At 31.3% G+C, this 17,985-nt stretch overlaps 2 protein-coding genes and 1 long non-coding RNA gene across 6 annotated transcripts in view; 1 reads left to right on the top strand and 2 right to left on the bottom strand.

Annotated features, from left to right (window-relative positions):
• Nucleotides 1-198: 198 nt before the first annotated feature.
• Nucleotides 199-14,675, top strand: LOC126743899 (uncharacterized). 2 transcript variants are annotated; one of them, XM_050451166.1, is made up of 8 exons: nucleotides 199-301; nucleotides 1,508-1,667; nucleotides 1,722-1,839; nucleotides 1,886-2,047; nucleotides 13,149-13,382; nucleotides 14,145-14,276; nucleotides 14,356-14,525; nucleotides 14,602-14,675. In XM_050451166.1, the coding sequence occupies exons 2-8, from the start codon at nucleotides 1,519-1,521 to the stop codon at nucleotides 14,657-14,659; spliced, it is 1,023 nt and encodes a 340-aa protein (XP_050307123.1). In that variant the 5' UTR covers nucleotides 199-301; nucleotides 1,508-1,518; the 3' UTR covers nucleotides 14,660-14,675. The 2 variants fall into 2 exon arrangements, with proteins under 2 accessions (XP_050307123.1, XP_050307122.1); XM_050451165.1 differs by lacking the exon at nucleotides 199-301 and adding an exon at nucleotides 1,289-1,442.
• LOC126743904 (uncharacterized) lies at nucleotides 4,263-9,608 on the bottom strand. 2 transcript variants are annotated; one of them, XR_007663020.1, is made up of 6 exons: nucleotides 9,411-9,608; nucleotides 8,952-9,211; nucleotides 5,954-8,314; nucleotides 4,932-5,093; nucleotides 4,730-4,873; nucleotides 4,263-4,472 (listed from the first exon to the last, which is right to left on the bottom strand). It is a non-coding gene; the product is annotated as an uncharacterized LOC126743904 (long non-coding RNA). The 2 variants fall into 2 exon arrangements; XR_007663019.1 differs by having other exon boundaries at nucleotides 4,730-5,093.
• The window catches only part of LOC126743896 (transient receptor potential cation channel subfamily V member 1), a 28,841-nt gene continuing 25,386 nt past the window's right edge, over nucleotides 14,531-17,985 (bottom strand). For both annotated transcript variants that reach the window (XM_050451156.1, XM_050451157.1), the window contains 2 exons: nucleotides 14,856-15,098; nucleotides 14,531-14,799 (listed from right to left, as the gene is read on the bottom strand). In XM_050451156.1, the coding sequence (XP_050307113.1) occupies nucleotides 14,665-14,799; nucleotides 14,856-15,098 (378 nt within the window). In that variant the 3' untranslated portion in view covers nucleotides 14,531-14,664. The remainder of the gene's footprint in view (nucleotides 14,800-14,855; nucleotides 15,099-17,985) is intronic.

Genomic DNA, 17,985 nt, shown 5'->3' with positions numbered 1-17,985 from the left:
TTTGGGTGATTATCATCACTTGTTGCCTTGCGCTAACGATCGATCTGTCCTTGTCTAACACACGGGGAACACACGGTTGGTTCCGATCCGTAAGGTGAAACGATTTGATACCACGTGATTCATGGGGTACGTTCCATTGGCGGGTCATTTTTAAACGCGGAACGCTGATTGGCCGCCGGCACAAAGGAAGATTCGAGTGGTACATTTGAATTTTTTTATTGTTGCAAAAACAAAGAATTTAAACCGTTTTTGTCTGTTGAAGGTATTACTAATATAGGATATTTTTAGCATATTTTGAGTGGTGAGTAACTAGATATACTTTATTACTGCGATCCGTTTATATACAACTTAATATTAGACTCGATTTAATGGCAGCAGACAGCTCCGTCGTTAGTCATTAGTAAGCAATTTCACTTTTATTTGCCCATATTTGTTTGAATCTCCAATTTGAGAATGTGAGATTGGCAATAATAAATTAACGAGTGGAAACCCACGGTGCCGTTTTAGGTGGGCGAAAACTGGCCGTCGCCATTTATGGTTTAAAAACCAGTAAAAAAAAAACGGTTCATTTCTTTGACCTTGCCGAGTAAGAGGTTGTTTTTTTGTTTGCAAAGTTATTTGTTTAAAAACGACATGATAACAAAACAAATGAGTGGTTTTTTTTATGCAAATAACCCATCAATAATCTTCATTGTTCATATGCTTTATCTTATAACGTGCTTTGGTATTTTACCGTGTAACGTGCCTAATTGATTAATAAGGATTTAAATTTCCCGCCAATGATACTGGTTTAAAATTTCTCTGCCCTATTTAAGAGATTTAAGTTAAAAGATATGAAGTAAATCATTTTTTTTTAATTCAGATTGAAAAAAAAATTCTTTTTTTTCAACAATTTGCTTAGATGGTCCGCTCAGCATTTTAATCCCTAAAATGAGGAATAAAATACTAAAGGACAACATTGTCAACAGTATGACTACTGTTCACACAGATGCAAATAGCATCGTAAACCCCGATCTCCTATGTTGCCAAGATTTAGGTTATGAATATTTATATAGATTTTTGTTTTATCAAAAAACGTAATCGAATATTAAAAAATAACTCATCCGACTTAGTTTTTTCTTCCCTTTTCATTATTTCTAATTTGAATGATAAATATTTATCCTAAAAATAACATATGCTTCGAATTGGCAACATTGCGGTAAATGCTAAATCCCAATAAACCCAGAACCCTAACCTAAAAAATTGCATAATTATACCTACTTATAGATACATCAGTAATGTTTTCTTTTTTTGATAATTAATTTGCATGTATTTATGATAACTGTAAAATTTGTTTATTTTTATGTTTTAAATACCCTCCCTTGCGTCTAAATTATGAACAACGTAATTCTTTTAACAACATTTTAATCTTATCTATATAAGTGGTTGCAAAAACGCTCTGGGTAATTTCACATTGAAAAATAAAACGATATGATTTCAAAGCACACAAACCATCAATTCGTTTCAGTTCTATAAAGTATGTGTGAATTAGCGCTACCAGAAACCTTCGTAAAAGGTTTTCACGATGCAAATGTTATTAAAAAAATGCCTTACTTACCTCTCGGTGATACTAATATGTTGGTAAGCAAGCTCTCCCTAGGGACAGGTGGATTTTCCTACTTCTATGGGTAAGACTGCTATTCTTATGCATTGAAATTTTAAAATTAGTAGCAACTCTTTAGGGACTATAATATAGAAGAATGCAAGAAAACTGTTTACGAAGCAATAAAGAGTGGCATCAATTTTATAGATACTGGACCATGGTATGGACATGGGGAATCTGAAAGCATATTGGGAATGGTAGGTTTAAATGACAATAATTTCAGTGTCTTCAGTGTGTTTTCAGTGTCTCGAAGGTATTCCCAGATCCGCATATTACTTAGCCACAAAAGTAGGCAGATATGAAAAAGAGAGAAGCAAAATGTTTAATTTTTCTGCGGAAAGAACTAGGAAAAGTATTGATGAATCTTTGGCCAGATTGAAATTGGATTATGTTGACTTACTTCAGGTAAATTATTTTAGTAGTAAACTGGTGAATAGTAAAACAAATAAGGTGCATGCAATTTAACAAAAATATACTCTATTACAGGCAGTTGCATTCAAATCAGGGGTTCAGTTAATACTTTTAAAAATGTAATCTGCGATATATATAAAGGGTGTTTTTTTGAGAGGTATACAAATTTGAAGTGAAATAAAACTATAAAAAAAAAATTTATTGACATGGTATTGGTTTTATTTAAAAGATATTGTTATGTCATTAGTGCTTAAAAATGATTTCGGGCATATGAGTGCCACGGCTGGTTCGAATGTAGCGTAATGGGGAAGGCCAATTTTCGACCACTTTTTCAAGCATCTGGGCAGAGAAAAACAAACCACCGAGAAGCGACAAAACCCGCATTTACCGTTGATTTTCTGGGGTCCAATTTTGGTGCCCTTGAGCGGGCTTAAATGACTGGCGCTACATATTAAGTAACGGAGAAAAATCGTTTTGGCAATTTAATAGTTCCGTACCCGGAGAGAAATACGACAATTAATAGATTAAAAATTTTATTGGGAATTTGAAATCAAAACTATTACATTACTGTTGGTATAGTTAAGTTATAGGTATACCTAAACTATACCGGGTGATACAGGAAAAAGGGAACACGCAACAATACCAAATTTCAGTTGTTTATCTTGAAAAATAAAAAAGTTATAGCGTGTTCCCTTTTTCCTGTGTCACCCGGTATAGTGCCAACTATAAAAATTACCATTTAGGATAAATAATGTAAGACAAAAAATCTTCTAAACAAACTTTTATTTTTTGAGGAAATAATATTGGCTAATTGTATAATGAAACACAAAAATACATTGGCAATAATTAAATTAAACCTAGGTACATTTATACATTCCGCAAAATTTTTATTTTTCGAACATTTTTATCTTTATTTGTTTTTAAGACCCTATTATTATATTTAATGGTGTAAAATATTTTCAACCTTATAAATAATTTTAAGATAAAGGTTTTTGGAAAATGTGCACAAGGGTGTTCATAATTAATAGTTTTCATTATGTTAAATAAATTGTTAGATATTCCCTGGTTTATGCACATTTTCTCAAAATTACAATTGAATATTTCCTGTAATTTAAATATATATGAAATAAACTCTTCTGGAGGAGATTGTAAGCCACCAAACTTAGAACATTGAAAGGCTAGAAGTAGCATGCCGTGGAACTATGGACAGGTTTGTTTGCTTGCAACATCTCTGATGCAATGATGCCAAATGCTTATAGAGAAATGGCAAAAATCACTTTTAATATCATAAAAATTTTCAGTTGTTTCCGAAGGCTCAAAACAATACTACTGCTCCCCTTTAATAAAATATCAAGCATTTTTTTTAAATAAATTTGATAAAATACTCTATATCGAAGTCAATATTAACTTTAAATAAATTAAAATAAATTACGAAAAAACGAGAAAACGGTAATGGCATCGCAACGCCGCTCGATCGCATTGTTGATGCCACTGATACAAGCACTCTCTACCAGTGACGTCGTCAACAAATATTTACCTGATAAATTTTTATTAATTATTATAGAGTTTGAGTATAAGTAATATTACCATTTATGAGCTATTTATGTGTTTTTTTTAACGGACTTCGTTAGAGGAAGGTCCTAATAAAAGGCACCATTTTTGTTAAAGCATTTTTATGGAAATTAAATATTTTATTAATATAATATTATAGATTTCTTAATAAATCATGTTTTAAGACACAAATTATTAACATTTTGCAAAATTTTATTGTTATTATTATATTGGACAAAACTCAGTTTTACATCACTTACTTTATATCACATAATATATACTTCTATGGTGCTGACTTTTTCAAAGGGACAGTATTGATTCAGCAGAAAGAGTTAAAACTACAAGGATGTTCAAATTGTGAAGGAGTTGCAGGTTTTTTATAGGTTATAAGATTTTTATTATGAGTATTATTTAGCCTGTACAATGGTTTTGAGACATTTAACAGTGACCTATATAAGATAATACCAAATATTTTACCAAATTACCAATTAATATGATATAATACCAAATATTATCATATTAATTTATACTAAAAAACCTAAAGCTTACCTAAGAATAAAGACTATGTACAATAGAATAGATTAGATAGTTTATTAGTAGTAATATACAAACAAGTACTTTTACAAGTCAAATAAAATATGTAATATGTTGGGCTTTTTCGAAAATCATGTTATTATTTCTTAAGTATTTTAATAATGACTTGAGATATCTAATTCAATTTCTTTGGGGCAAATTTGTTTATTGCAATCTTTGAATTTTAATTTTTTGTTCTTTATTTTTTTTCTATAATTTGGTAACAAGTGATTTAGCTTTTGAAACGGTGGAATCATCAGTGCTTAGGTCCTCAGGATATCATTTTGATTTTACCCTAGAATAATATACATAAAAATATAGTATTACCAAAATTAAAAGGAAAAAATTAAAAAAATTTATTAAGACTTTGTAATATCATACATTTGATTAATTGCATTTAATTAAACAAATATAATACAATAAAATACTATATCACTTTTAAATAAGATCATAGAATAACCAGACAAATTCTCTCGTTAGCCTATGATAAGATATATAGAATAGGATGATACATGGCATAAAACTAGTAGTCTATTTTGAGTGTATTTTTACCTTTTCCTTGGCAGAGTCAGGGAATGTGCAGCAGTTAAACAAAAACGGCTTGGATGAGAAATAGTAATTGTTGACCTAGACCCCACGGTTACTGTAGAACTATTAATCTCAGATGCAGTTATTGTTGATGATGAATGATCAGATCTGTAATTATACAAAATTTGGTGTATCAAGAATATTAATCTATTTTAATTATCCATACTTGTCTATAGTAGCTTCACTATTTGTACTATATACCATTTTGGAAGCTAAAGAAGTTTTTGCACTCTTCAGGAAAGCTACCCCTGCAGCTTTGAAGGGTAAATCACTTGGTAAATTAACTGAATTATCAGCTGCTGTGTTTTTAACCAGTGCATCAGAAATCCTAGTAAAAAAATAGTTTTACACACATACCTAATTTAATAAGTATTAGGTATAAATAAAGCTTATATGAGTAACACTAATACTTTTTGTGGCGATTTTTTTATACTAGAAAAATATATTTAAAAAAAATTCCCTTTGAGGTAGAGCTGATTTTTATAATTAAAGTCTGGCTACTGATAATATTATCTTCCTTATATAAGAAATTACTTCTAAGGATGTGATCTGAACAAACAAATATGTTCTTTTTAATTGTGTTGATTTCCATTAATGAAATCCATTGTTCCCTTTGGGCATATATTAGGCAATCTATAATAAGTATTTGATATTTAATCAAAAAGCAAAGAAAATTACAGTAATGAATTAATATGTGGTGCCAATTACTATACATATTATTGTAAGTTGCAATATGGTAAAACAAAAAAAAAATTATCGATCAAATGTTAGGGAAAGACAAAATTAACTTTATACATAGATATCAATATCTAAATAAATTTCAAAATTCTTTAAAGGCAATAAAAAATTAGTAATTTCATCTATCTACCTAATGTCTATATTAAAAAAATATAACTATATATAGATAGGTACACAGGTATTATGCCTTCTTTCTGCCAAAACAACAAAAAAAAAACGTAAAATCCTGTAATAAAACCAGGGACAAACTTCTAGTTTTATAGTTTTTATAGCCTATTGATAGATGAATATGTTCAAAAAAATATTTAGATTTAAAAATATAAATATTTTGGTATTTTACGCACACTTTCACATTCAAGTTTTTATTAGGTTTATCTATAAGATCCCCTATTCTACGTTTATGATGATGGTTACCCCATGATGTGATGTTATGAAAGTATCGGTACTTACTTGTGAAAAGATCGGCTTGAATCACCTTTTTATCATGATGCGGCACAAACGACACAAGTTTTTGCCATCCTAGCAATTAAAAAAAACACTAAAATGTGGCCTTTTTCATTTTGAAACCAAAAATTAAAGAAAATACACGAATCCCGAAAATAAACAAAAAGCCGTTTGACAGATGACACTACGCGTATGGCTCAGGCGCTTAAGCTCCGGTGTTGTCGCTTCAAATTTTTTAGAAGCAGTTTTAGGGATAAGAATGTTAATAATTTTGTTTTTTTTTTTTGCTTAAGGATATTATATTTATTCTTAAAATAGGTTAATTGTAGTATTTATACTTTTTATTTTAAATTTTCCTATAAAATACAACACAAAGAAGTTAAATTAACGTTATAATGGTTGTTAAAATATAGCTGAAAAATTTCCTCCGTTGGAAATTTGTGTCGACTTGACAACAGAGAATCGGCAAATATGTTTGTATACAAAACACCCCTCTTGCCCCTGTGCACATGTTGGACTCAAACAAAGTTGTTGTTTACTAATTCTAGCCTTTCAATGTTCTAAGCCACCAAAGTTACATATACTGGAATTATAAGCCTTAAAATGAAGAAATAATCTATTTATATCCATTTCATCACACATTTTGCCGAAATTGGTGCAGGTATCACAATTAATATGAACTTCAAGTGCTCTTTTCATAATATAGCCACAAACATACCGAAAGGCATTTTCTGTGGGAATATGGTCGGTCCTATAAGTATAGTTTGCACTTCAAAACTAAAATACCTTTTGCAACTTCAAATTTTTTTTCATTGAAAATTTCCGGTATATTGATGGATTTGACGTTCATCAATATACTATCCAAATCATTTTTACAATTCATTCTTTCCAAATGTAAGTAATTCTGACAGAGCAGCTTTTTAAACGCTCTTTGGAATTGCAGTGGTGTTGGATTAACATTATTCCCACTTTGCTGCCTTACAGCACCAAAGAAATTTTCGATACAATCTGTATTTAACCTCCTAGTCTTGAGATACTTGTAACCCAATGTTGATAATTTTTCCCATATTTTTATCGTGCTTCTGATTGTAACCATCCAGCAATTACGAAATTTCACAGAATTTGTGATATCTTTATTGCTAGAGTTAAAAATTTTTAATTTGTTTAAAAAAAGTAACATCTCATGGAAAAATTCTATTTGGTATGGTGATCCATCATAAACATTTGTAAATTTACAGGGATCTCCCAAGGATATTGAGTTTAATAAATCAAAGAGGTTATTGAATTTCTCAATTACCTCTATGGTTCCAAATGCATCGGCAGGGAGTGCACCTACAGTTACATAAGTATTCATCTCACTTGCCACAGTATGGCTAAGAACTTGGCTAGCGAGACCTACTTTCATTTTTTCAAATGCTGAGGGACATATATGGGAATCTGTCAACTTTGGGGCACATCTATAAAGCTGTTGTTTATCTGCACGATAGAAATCATTTATGAAAGTCCATGATGTTTTTTTTTCGTCAAAGTGAAATGAATGATTAAATAGATTATTTCTTGTTGCTTTGACTAGATGACATGGATCGAAATATACAAGTTTTGGTCTCCGAATTGAAATTCTGGGTTTTCATGTGTCACACCTAACAATTTAGAAAGTTCAATAAAATATGACCCCATATCACTAGCAATACCTTCTATTTTAAGTCCAATTTTCAGTAATTTAGGAATAAGCTCCCCTATAATGGTTTTTAATTTGGAGGCTTTTAATTGTGAACCTACTAAAAAATACGCTAAAGGTTGCTTCCAGGAAGAATATAATCCTCTAGCCATAATAACTAACGCATTTTCACAAATAAATGGTTCTTCGGTTTGCTCACCAAGATCTGCAAATCCTTCAAATTCTCATAAATCCTTCAAATCCTGCAAGACTTCTTTTTGTTGGTAGAGTAAGCAAACTACCTATGAATTTATATGCCTTGGGGCTTAAAAAATGCAATGTTAAGGCAAATTGTTTTAATTCCATAGAAAATCTATGAGATTTGCGTCTCTTGCCCTTTAGTGCCACATGAGTTTTAATAACACATGCCAAAGGTTTACTTAGAAATTTGTCACATAACCTGTTAAAATCTCTTACATCAGGATCTTCTTTTTGGCGTGCTTTAGCAGTTACACCAAACTTTCTCATTTTTTTAATTTGCAGTCGAAGATTTCGCTTTCGGGAAGTGTTACTACTCAGCTGAGAAGAAGTCTGAGTAGAAGCTGACGGAGAAAGAAGGCCTGGTGGAGAATTCTCGGACGGTTTATCTATTTCGATAGATAGGAGGTTGCCGAGGGGCCCGCACACTGAATATTGTGAAGTGCTTGGGCCTGCAAATAATAAAAAAATGCTTTAACATTTTAAAACTTTACATCTTTAATATGAATAAAATCAGAAAGTAAAACTGATAGACTATATGGTAAACTAAAATAAATTTGGAAATTCTGCTCAGGTAAAACTACCTATGTATTTGGTTTTCAAACTTTAAATAAATTATAAATAAGTGATTCTGAGGTTGGTTTTCATAGAAATGGAAACAAAGACAAAGGGTATTATTTTACCCATTTTATATGGGGTCCAGACATTTTGGTACCTAATCCTAATCCTGGTACCTGTCCCAGGCAAGTTTTGTATAACCATTTTATAACAAGACCTTGTCTGGGCCTTGTTATAAAATGGTATAAAACTAATTAGGGTTTTCTGAAGAATAATCCATTCTTACTGAAATCTTATTCCAACCTACTAAACTGAAAGAAGAGAGTCTTACCAGAAAAAATATCCGATAATGGGTGCTTTTTAGGCGTCTTAGTTCTGTCATAAGGAGAATTTTTTTCGGCAATACTTTGCCGATAATATAATATAATATCTACAGAATATATTTTTATGTGCAAAATAGGGTTTCAAGCATAAAATTAATATTGGTTAGTAGGTAAAAGTTATAGTTAAGTTAACCCATCAAAAGCTAACCTGCTAGAATTTTTATGTCCTTTTCCTTTGAGATTTTTTTTGGCGGTCCATCCTCAAGCTGTTCACCTTCACAAGTTCTTTTTGTGGGATTAGGAAATAATGTTGGTAACGCGTTAGGTAACAAACGCTTTCTTGAGGGCCCTGCACTATAAAACTTCTCATCAAAATGGTGCTCACAGAGCTTATAGTTCCTGGTTAGTTGTTCTCTAGGTATCGAAAACAAGTCTGTTCTATAGCAAGCTGCCAGCCATAACTTGGCACTGAAAGTCATAAAATTACACGTTTAATTCAAAAGCTAAATTTATGTATTTTTTTTTAATTACTGCATAGATAAATACCTCATATTACTGTAATTACGAATTTAATAAAAAATAAATAATGAATTCCTGTAATTACGAAAAACAAAAAAAGAAACAACTTATTTTGAGTGGAAACAATTAAAAGAAAAGTTGAACTTACCGATCTTCTTCCTGCGGAAAAGCAAAGAAAGAAACACCACACCCTGTCTTTGAATGACATCCACGAAAAGCACAGGTATAAGGCATATTATAAAAGTTTTTAATAAAATAAAGAGCACAATGACAACACACACAAAAAATAAACACAAAGAAAAATTCAGGCAACACTTGGCTAGACTAAAGTAGGCGTCGAATATTACCGGACTAACCGACGGCTGGGAGGGGACCGGCAATAAGACCGGTATACCAAATAAGCTCGCACATGCGCAAGAAAAATCGGTCCCGGCTTTGTCCCTTCTCGGTGGTTTGTTTTTCTCTGATCTGGGGCCGTATCTCGGCAATAACGCGGCGAATGTTTGCTTCCAAGCGATCCAACGTCTGTGGTTTATCTTTGAAGACATGTGACTTCACATATCCCCAAAGAAAGTAATTCAGGGGTGTGAGATCACACGATCGTGGAGGCCAGTTCACAGGTCCATTGCGTAAAATTATGCGATCATGGAATGTTTCCCGCAATAAATTGATAGTGTTGTTAAATAAAAAAAATAAAATAAAAATAAGAATTAATAATTATAATTAAACAATAACAATTTATTACTTTAATATTCCTTTAGTTATACTTGGATTAAATGAAATTTGAATGGAGGGATGGATAATAACAGGAAGGAAAAAGGAGAGTAAAGGTATGGGAAGTGAGGGTTAGAAAATGGGTACAAGGGAACCAATGGAAGGAGGGAGACTTACTATAGACTATAGAGACAGCTCAGGGGATCTTCTCAAAGGGAAGCCGACTAGCACTAACCACTTTGGAGTCAACAAGAGTTAAATAAAATATAAGCGCCACCTGTTTTATCCCAGATGGATAAGAAAATCCCGATGACCAAGAAAACAGGAAATTACTAAAAGCACTATACCTATAAACCTGAATGAAAATCTCACGAGGAAGAACAGACAGTTTTAAGTGAATCTATATTAAAAGAAAAGTTAATAATCAAACTTATTATTTAAAAAAACAAGTTATGTTGCCCTTCCTAAATATAGTGTCTATATCAAGACTAAAAACTTATATTATGTAGTTTGGGGCTAAAAGTTCGCGTGAGTACTTTCGAAATAGGCCTATTTATCCAGTTTACAAGATCTATACGGTCTATTTCAATAAAATAACCAATATGCACCTAGTTATTATGAAACTATTCAAAACAACGGTGCGGTAGTAAAATCTAATAATGAGAGTGATAACAATGTAATTTTGAGGTTAGTACTTAGACTAATATACTACAGTAAAGCTAATGAATGTTGTTTTACTGACTGCATGGTTCACTATACGTCACAAACATTGATCAAACCTGGCTCCAAAAGGGCTGCATGATTGCGATGGGGGACCTGGGTGGATCGGTTTAACAGTGAATGTCAATGTAGATGTTGTGGACGTTATTGGAGTAGATGAGTGGAGATTTCTACCTCTTATAATAGTGAATAAAGACCATACCGGGGGATAAAAAAAAAAGCCTGAAAGTGGAAGAATACCCAGATTGAAGAATCGCCAATCGAGTAAGTAGATATAAGCATTGATGGTTAAACTTAACGGTATGCGTAAGTCTACTTATATAAAATTACATGTGTAATATGTAGATTATCATAAACCAAGATGCCAAATGAAAATATTAGGACTTACCAATGGAATTGGCCTTTTCTCTGGAACACAAAACTGGACACTTAAGCAAAGAACCTTGAAAAAGTTGGGATTTAACTACACCACTTATAATCCTGCACTATTGCAGTATGGCATTTAGTATCCACAAACTAAAATACCCAAAAGGTGAGTTTTCAACTTTTCATTGGAGTAAAATCGGCAAAAATACCAAGAAACAACCTTCTTCAAAGGCTTGTTCTTCAAGATTCCTAGAGGTCAAAGATTTTCGCGCCAGAAATGGTTTTAGTAGGGATATAGGAGAATGAGCTGGGATCTTATTGGCTAGGATATGACTTCTGACATTAGTGAAATCAAAACAATTAAAAAAATTAATGTTATGATTAATAATTTGAGTTTCATCATAAGGGTTGAAAATTATTGATATCAAAAATAGAATTAATACTGAAATGATAACTGTTTATTTTATTAATTTTAGCACCAGAATAACTTAGAAATTGCCTCTTTCAAGTTCTATAATCGAGCTATGCTTTCGCTAACATTTTAGATTCATTTTATTTTCTTATTCTTTATGTATCTGACGAAAATAAACTGTAACAGTGTCACGCGCTGTGTGGCATATTGCACCATCTTGTCGAAACCAAAGCTCTGCCACATCAAGTCGGTTCAACTGAGGAACAAAAAAGTCGGCAATCATGGCTCTATAACGTTCTCCATTGACTGTAACATTCTGGTCGTTATCATCTTTAAAAAAATATGGGCCAATGATTCCTCCTGACCATAAAGCGCACCAAACTGTGACTTTTAATGGATGTAAGGGCGTCTCAACAAAAGCTTCTGGATTTTCTCCACTCCAAATTCGGCAATTTTGCTTATTGACGAAGCCGTTCAACCAAAAATGAGCCTCATCGCTGAACAAAATTTTGGATTGAAAAAATGGGTCAAGCTGAATACTATTTTCCGCCCATTCACCAAACGTACGGCGCGCATAATGGTCACGCGGTTTCAGTTCTTGCACAAGTTGGATCTTGTAAGCTCGCAAGCCAAGATATTGCCGCAAAATCTTCCACAAAGTGGATGGGCACAGCCCCAATTGTTGTGCACGATGGCGAATCCACTTATTCGGGTCCTCTTCAACGCTATACTCCACAGCAGCAATAACTTCTTCTGTGCGCACTGTATGGAGTCTTTGTGGATGCGTATTATCAACTAGAGTATGCGTGGTACGAAAACGATCCATGGTTTTTCGAATAACTTGCTCGGATGGCCGATTATGTCGACCGTAAAATGGACGTTGAAGTAGAACTTTTTTGAATGATTTTCAAAATATATTTGCACAATTTGAAAGCGTTGTTCTGGAGTAAGTCTATTTATTGTGAAATGGCAAACTGTACTGACCACGAATACACCACCAACTGTCAAATTGACAGTCACCAGAAACAGTTTTGACAACTTAAAATCCAAACCTCTAAAAAAAACACCCCTTACAAATACGTACATGTCAAATTATATAGCAAAAAAAGTAATATTGCTAACATGTCAACTCACCGATCAATCTATATTCATGATACAAAAAACAAAAATCAAGTTGTGTTTCCCTAACATGGACTAAGCTTAACTCTAATAAATTTAAACTTACAATAAATAAAAGTTCTTGCTTCACATAAATCCATTATTGTTCCTTAACAGTTGATATTAAATTTTAAAAAAAATATAAGTTATCAATAATTACAATCTTTTATCCCTATTTTACTAAGCACAATATTTTATAATCAATTTATTATTTAACATTTTATAATTAGTGTTAGATATCAGATAACTCCCTTATTAACAAACTAACTAATTTTTTATTCCCATTAGTTTGACAATGCTTAAGCTTAGATTGTATTGTAGGCTTTACTGTACAATTGTAGTTGTATATTTGCAAATAGAGATTCATTCATTCATACCTTGACTATTAACAATTAAATGTTAAGTTTATTCCAGGGGTTTGAGTGAGTTATCTTACATTTTTTCACTCATAAAGAATCTCCCATTTTGTAGTACACATCACACACAGTAGGTAGTTCTTCTAAGTGTTTTTTTTAGGTGCATGACATTGAATTTGCACCCACTTTAACCCAAGTCCTAACAGAAACACTTCCAACTGTCCAAGAAATAGTTAAAGCAGGTAAAGCGAAGCATATTGGCATAACTGGCTATCCAGTCAGTACCCTAAAAGAGTGTATAGAAAAGAGCACCGTTCCTATTGAGACAGTACTGTCTTATTGCAGATCATCCATGATCGATAACAGTTTGAAAGAATTTGTACCATTTTTTAAGGTAGGAAACAAAAATTAACCATTATATAGGGTGTAACATAAGCGATAACTTTAATTTTAAGGGGTGATTTCTTGTAATTTTTTTGGTAAAAATGTTCATATAAATGGATGTCCGGAGATGCTTCATTTTTGAGATACAGCATGTATGATACATTTTTTTTAATGAACTTTTTATTAATATCTGAAAAACGCTTTTTAATTGCTTAGTTTGATACGAATATCAAACGCAGAAAAAATGGTGGCGTACACACAAATCAGCTAACCATTTGCGACGCCATTCAATTATTATTTAAAATTTAAACACTAAAAGTAGCATCTTATTAATTAGTTTATTTTAAGTTTTTTTTTAGTTTTTAAATGGTTATTTTTCACTTTAATTTTGAAGCATTTTAGGATGGAGGTCAGAAACGTACTTTAATATAATTGAAATGATATAAAGATAAAGAACATGATACAAAATTAATAACAGGATACTCAACAAAATTAAACGGCAAAAAGTACATGAAAATGTTGGGTTAATTGATTTGATTGATTGATTGATTGATTGAAAAATTAACAAACTGTAAAAATTTCAACGAATTAGGTAAACGTGTTTTATAAAAATTAATAAAAAAAAACGAAAATCGATTTAGAAAAAGTCTAACACCCTGTATCTGGAAAATGAAGCATCTCCGGACATACGTTTATATAAACTATTTTACTTAAAAAATTACAAGGAATCGTCTCTTAAAATTAAATTTATCATTCTACTACCTTTATTTAGGAAAATAAAATTGGGATAATTAATGCAGCGGTGAACTCCATGGGGCTCCTTACAAACAAAGGCCCTCAAAATTGGCATCCTGCCAGTGAGGAGGTAAAACAAACTTGTAAAAAAGCCGGAGAGTTTTGTAAGGTAACTTTTCTCTTGAAGTTGTTGTCACTATTAATATAAATAAAAAAAATCTATTCTGATTAGCTCAAATGTTTTTTAGGCTCATAATGTTGAATTAGGGAAGTTAGCGGTATATCATGGGCTTCGAGACCCTTATACCGATACAGTTTTAGTTGGCATGAACACTAGAGAACTTTTAAAGTATAATTTGGATGTACTCTATGACGGTTTGACAGAGAAGGAGGGCGAAGTTTATGATGAAGTGAAAAAGTATGTAATAATCATAATAATTAGTTTATTCAATAAATTAAAGTTTAAACTAATTGTGTGTGTCATATTTTTTTAGGATTTTACAGGCGCTCCCTGAGCAAACTCACTGGGAAGGCGTCGAACATCAAAAATAAACATTTCATATTGGAAGTTGTGTTTGCACTTTCCCCGCTCCCAAAACGTCACCCGCTTCCTTATCTTTCCTTTTTTTCACGTGCCTGTCGTGGCGTCGTTTAATTTCCAATATGTCCTTCATCTCCTCTTTATCCTCGTCCTATTAAAACAAAAAAACAAAGGACAAATGCACTTCAAAACGTTTACAGTACATACGCTCTGATTTAACCTAAGAACTAAGGCTCTCCTGCCATCGCTCATCGGTTGCGAGTAAACGTTCAATTGCCTCAAACGTTCCGGGGGGCTGACGCCTCGCTCCACTACGAGCACGATGCGAGCCCACTGTCTCTGCCACTCGTTACGAGTCTCGGCGATTTTTTGGTACGTGTTGCCCATCATCGCGATCAGCATGTTTATTAGGAGGATCGCCACGATTGCCATGAATATCACGAATAAAATCTACGAGAATAATCACTTTGGAAGTACAGGATTTTTAGGTTTAGTGGCGTTTTTGTTATTATTTAAAACGCACTTATATGTGCAGAATATTGTGACTTAAGGCTGACGTTTTAGAGTCAAAAGATTTATTATTAGCGGCTCTAAGTTACACCCAACGTTTGACAAAAAAAGGGGACTATAACGCCAGAGTTCTAATAAAATAGGATCTCATTTAAAATTTCTGAGAAAGATAAAATATGCGTGGAAAATTATTTTAAATGCTTGGTAGTCAAATATCTTGTTTTACAACAAACAAATAAGTTTAAAAATTTTAAACTGCTCATAGTTAGCCATAACAAAAATGTTAAATTTCATAAAATAACAGACGGTTAAAAAATTAAAGGACTGGATAACTATGGAATTAATGAAATCAAATAGAGAAGACATTGTGATTCTGAGTTTTTATATTGAAAACAATCGAAGTACTTTAAATCGGCATGTTAAAGAAACTAAAGAAAACTACTTTGAAATAAAATTTAACGAGATCAAAACAAATTCAAAGATCTGGAAAGTTATACAGGAGGAACTTCACTGTGGCAAAAGTATGTAATAAAACCATAAAGAATGTTTTACTAAAAGATAAAATTAAAGTTGCAGATATTTTTAATGATTATTTTATAAATATTGGTAAATCAATGATGAACTACATTATGCAGTAAAACAATGACCTAAAAAAATGTTCTAGTTTATTAATGATACCTGTAACAGAGGAAGAATTAATCAAAAATATAATTCAGCCCCGGATGAGATTACTAGCAAGACCCTGAAAAATATAAAACAATCGATTGCAAAATCTCATTTTTAATTGCTGCATAAAACTGGAAAGGTTCCATGCGAATTGAATCAAATCGGTGGTAATAACTATAAATACCAAGGAAAAAGAAACATATTTGCCTGGAAATTATCGTCCCGTGTCTTTGATTGACAACATAGCTAAATTACTGGAAACTTGCATAAGAGACAGAATTACAAGTCAAATAGAAAGTTTAATTTTCTTTCACCTAAGCAGTTTGGTTGTCACTTTATGAACTAACAAAATTTATTTACAGTATTATTAATAAATATACAAAACCCTTAGTAATATTTTTAGATCTAGCAAAAGCTTTTGATTAAGCCACTATGGGATAAGGGCTGTAAAAATAGGGCTATACCGTGTTTATGCATGAAAAATAAATGCCTATGTTGATTAATTAGGAATATTTTAGTAACACAATGTCATTTTAGTATAACATTTTGAGATGACCTTACCAGGCAGGCAATATTATAAAAAAATAATTTATCACACACAAAAAAATCTGTCGTTTTGTGAAAGACTTGTGCTTTGATTCAATGACTTCTTACATTCAGTATTCCTCAATTACAGTAGAGTTTTATCCAACTACAAGTCTAAATTTGGTAACTAATTATATCATATCTTGAATTCAATGACAAGATGTTATCGGATTTTAATGAAAGATTTAATTACAAGGTTTCATTGAATTAAACGGGTACTTTATAATTGATTTGAAAATACTTTTTTTTGCCTTAACTTTATGGTTCTTTTGTTAGGATCGCATGTTGAATTGTTTTGATGCCTCATGTTGCTTCATAGATTACCAGTGTGGTGCATTATAAAATAATGAATTATAGTATGTATTTGAATTTTGTCAGATTCGTAATTGCCCCAATCTTAACTACAATTGGAAGAATTTAATACATTAATTGTCAGAATAATTAGTAATTTTGCAAAAATTGCTTATTAAAATTGAGGATATTAAAACTTATAATTGACATTATAATCTGGATTCAAATCAATTACAATTGAATTTTTATCCGAAATATTTTATTAATTGGTGTGATCCTATACTAAATACAGGGTGATTTTTAATTTATACGCGTAAACTTGGGAAATTATTGCTGATGACAAATAACTAAAAATTAAAAAATATGTTAGTTAAATATTTTTAGATTTTGAAATAATTTGTTTTTTGTTCACAAAAAATTATCAACTTTATCAGGTGGAATTTTGTTTATAAGGGCGATTTTTTTATTCAGTGATGGATTTATCGATGGAAACCGTTAGCATTTAAACCATTTTGATTATGTCAAAGTTGTAATCAATTGATTCCATCGCTGAAAAAAAAACATCTTTTATAAATAAAATGCCATCTCATAAAGTTCATACAAATTTTCGTAAAAACACAAATTATTTTAGAATCTAAAAATATTTTACCGTCATTTTTTCTTCATTATTAGTCATTATTTTTGTTATCAGCAATAACTTTTCAAGTTTATACATATAGGTTAATAATCACTCTGTAGGTATTTGAGTTAGTAAGAAAGAAATAAGTTCCACAAAGTTTCCAAAAGTACAACCTATAATCAGTTATGCTTTATTACAAATAAATATAAAACATGACAAAAAAAACAAGACTTTCTCAATGTGACAGCTAAAAAAGGTCAAAAATTTTTTTAGGGTATTACATATAAGTTATACAAAAAAGAAAAAAGATAGAAAGAAAAGAAACAGAGACGAAACGTCATGTTTTATATCTATTTGTAATAAAGCATAACTGATTATACACTATTATGTACACTTTAAAATTAAATAGAAACATCGTAAAGCTGAAATGGGAATTAAAAAAAAAATCAAATAGTTAACATAATAATTTATTTGTGAAAAAAAGGAAACCTGTGAATTCAGTTTTAAATCTTATAGACAATTTAAACATAAACTTTTGTTCCAAAAGTCAAAAAAATAAAAAACATTTTCCTTAATTTCTAAGACCACTAGGAAAACAGGAACAGGAAACAGACTAGAAATAAAACAGGAACTAGAAATATACAAAACTAAATAAATTTATTCATT

This window comes from Anthonomus grandis, chromosome 13 (assembly GCF_022605725.1).
Source record: "Anthonomus grandis grandis chromosome 13, icAntGran1.3, whole genome shotgun sequence".
In the NCBI taxonomy this organism is placed as follows: domain Eukaryota; kingdom Metazoa; phylum Arthropoda; class Insecta; order Coleoptera; family Curculionidae; genus Anthonomus; species Anthonomus grandis.
This window is presented reverse-complemented; position numbering and strand designations above follow the sequence as displayed.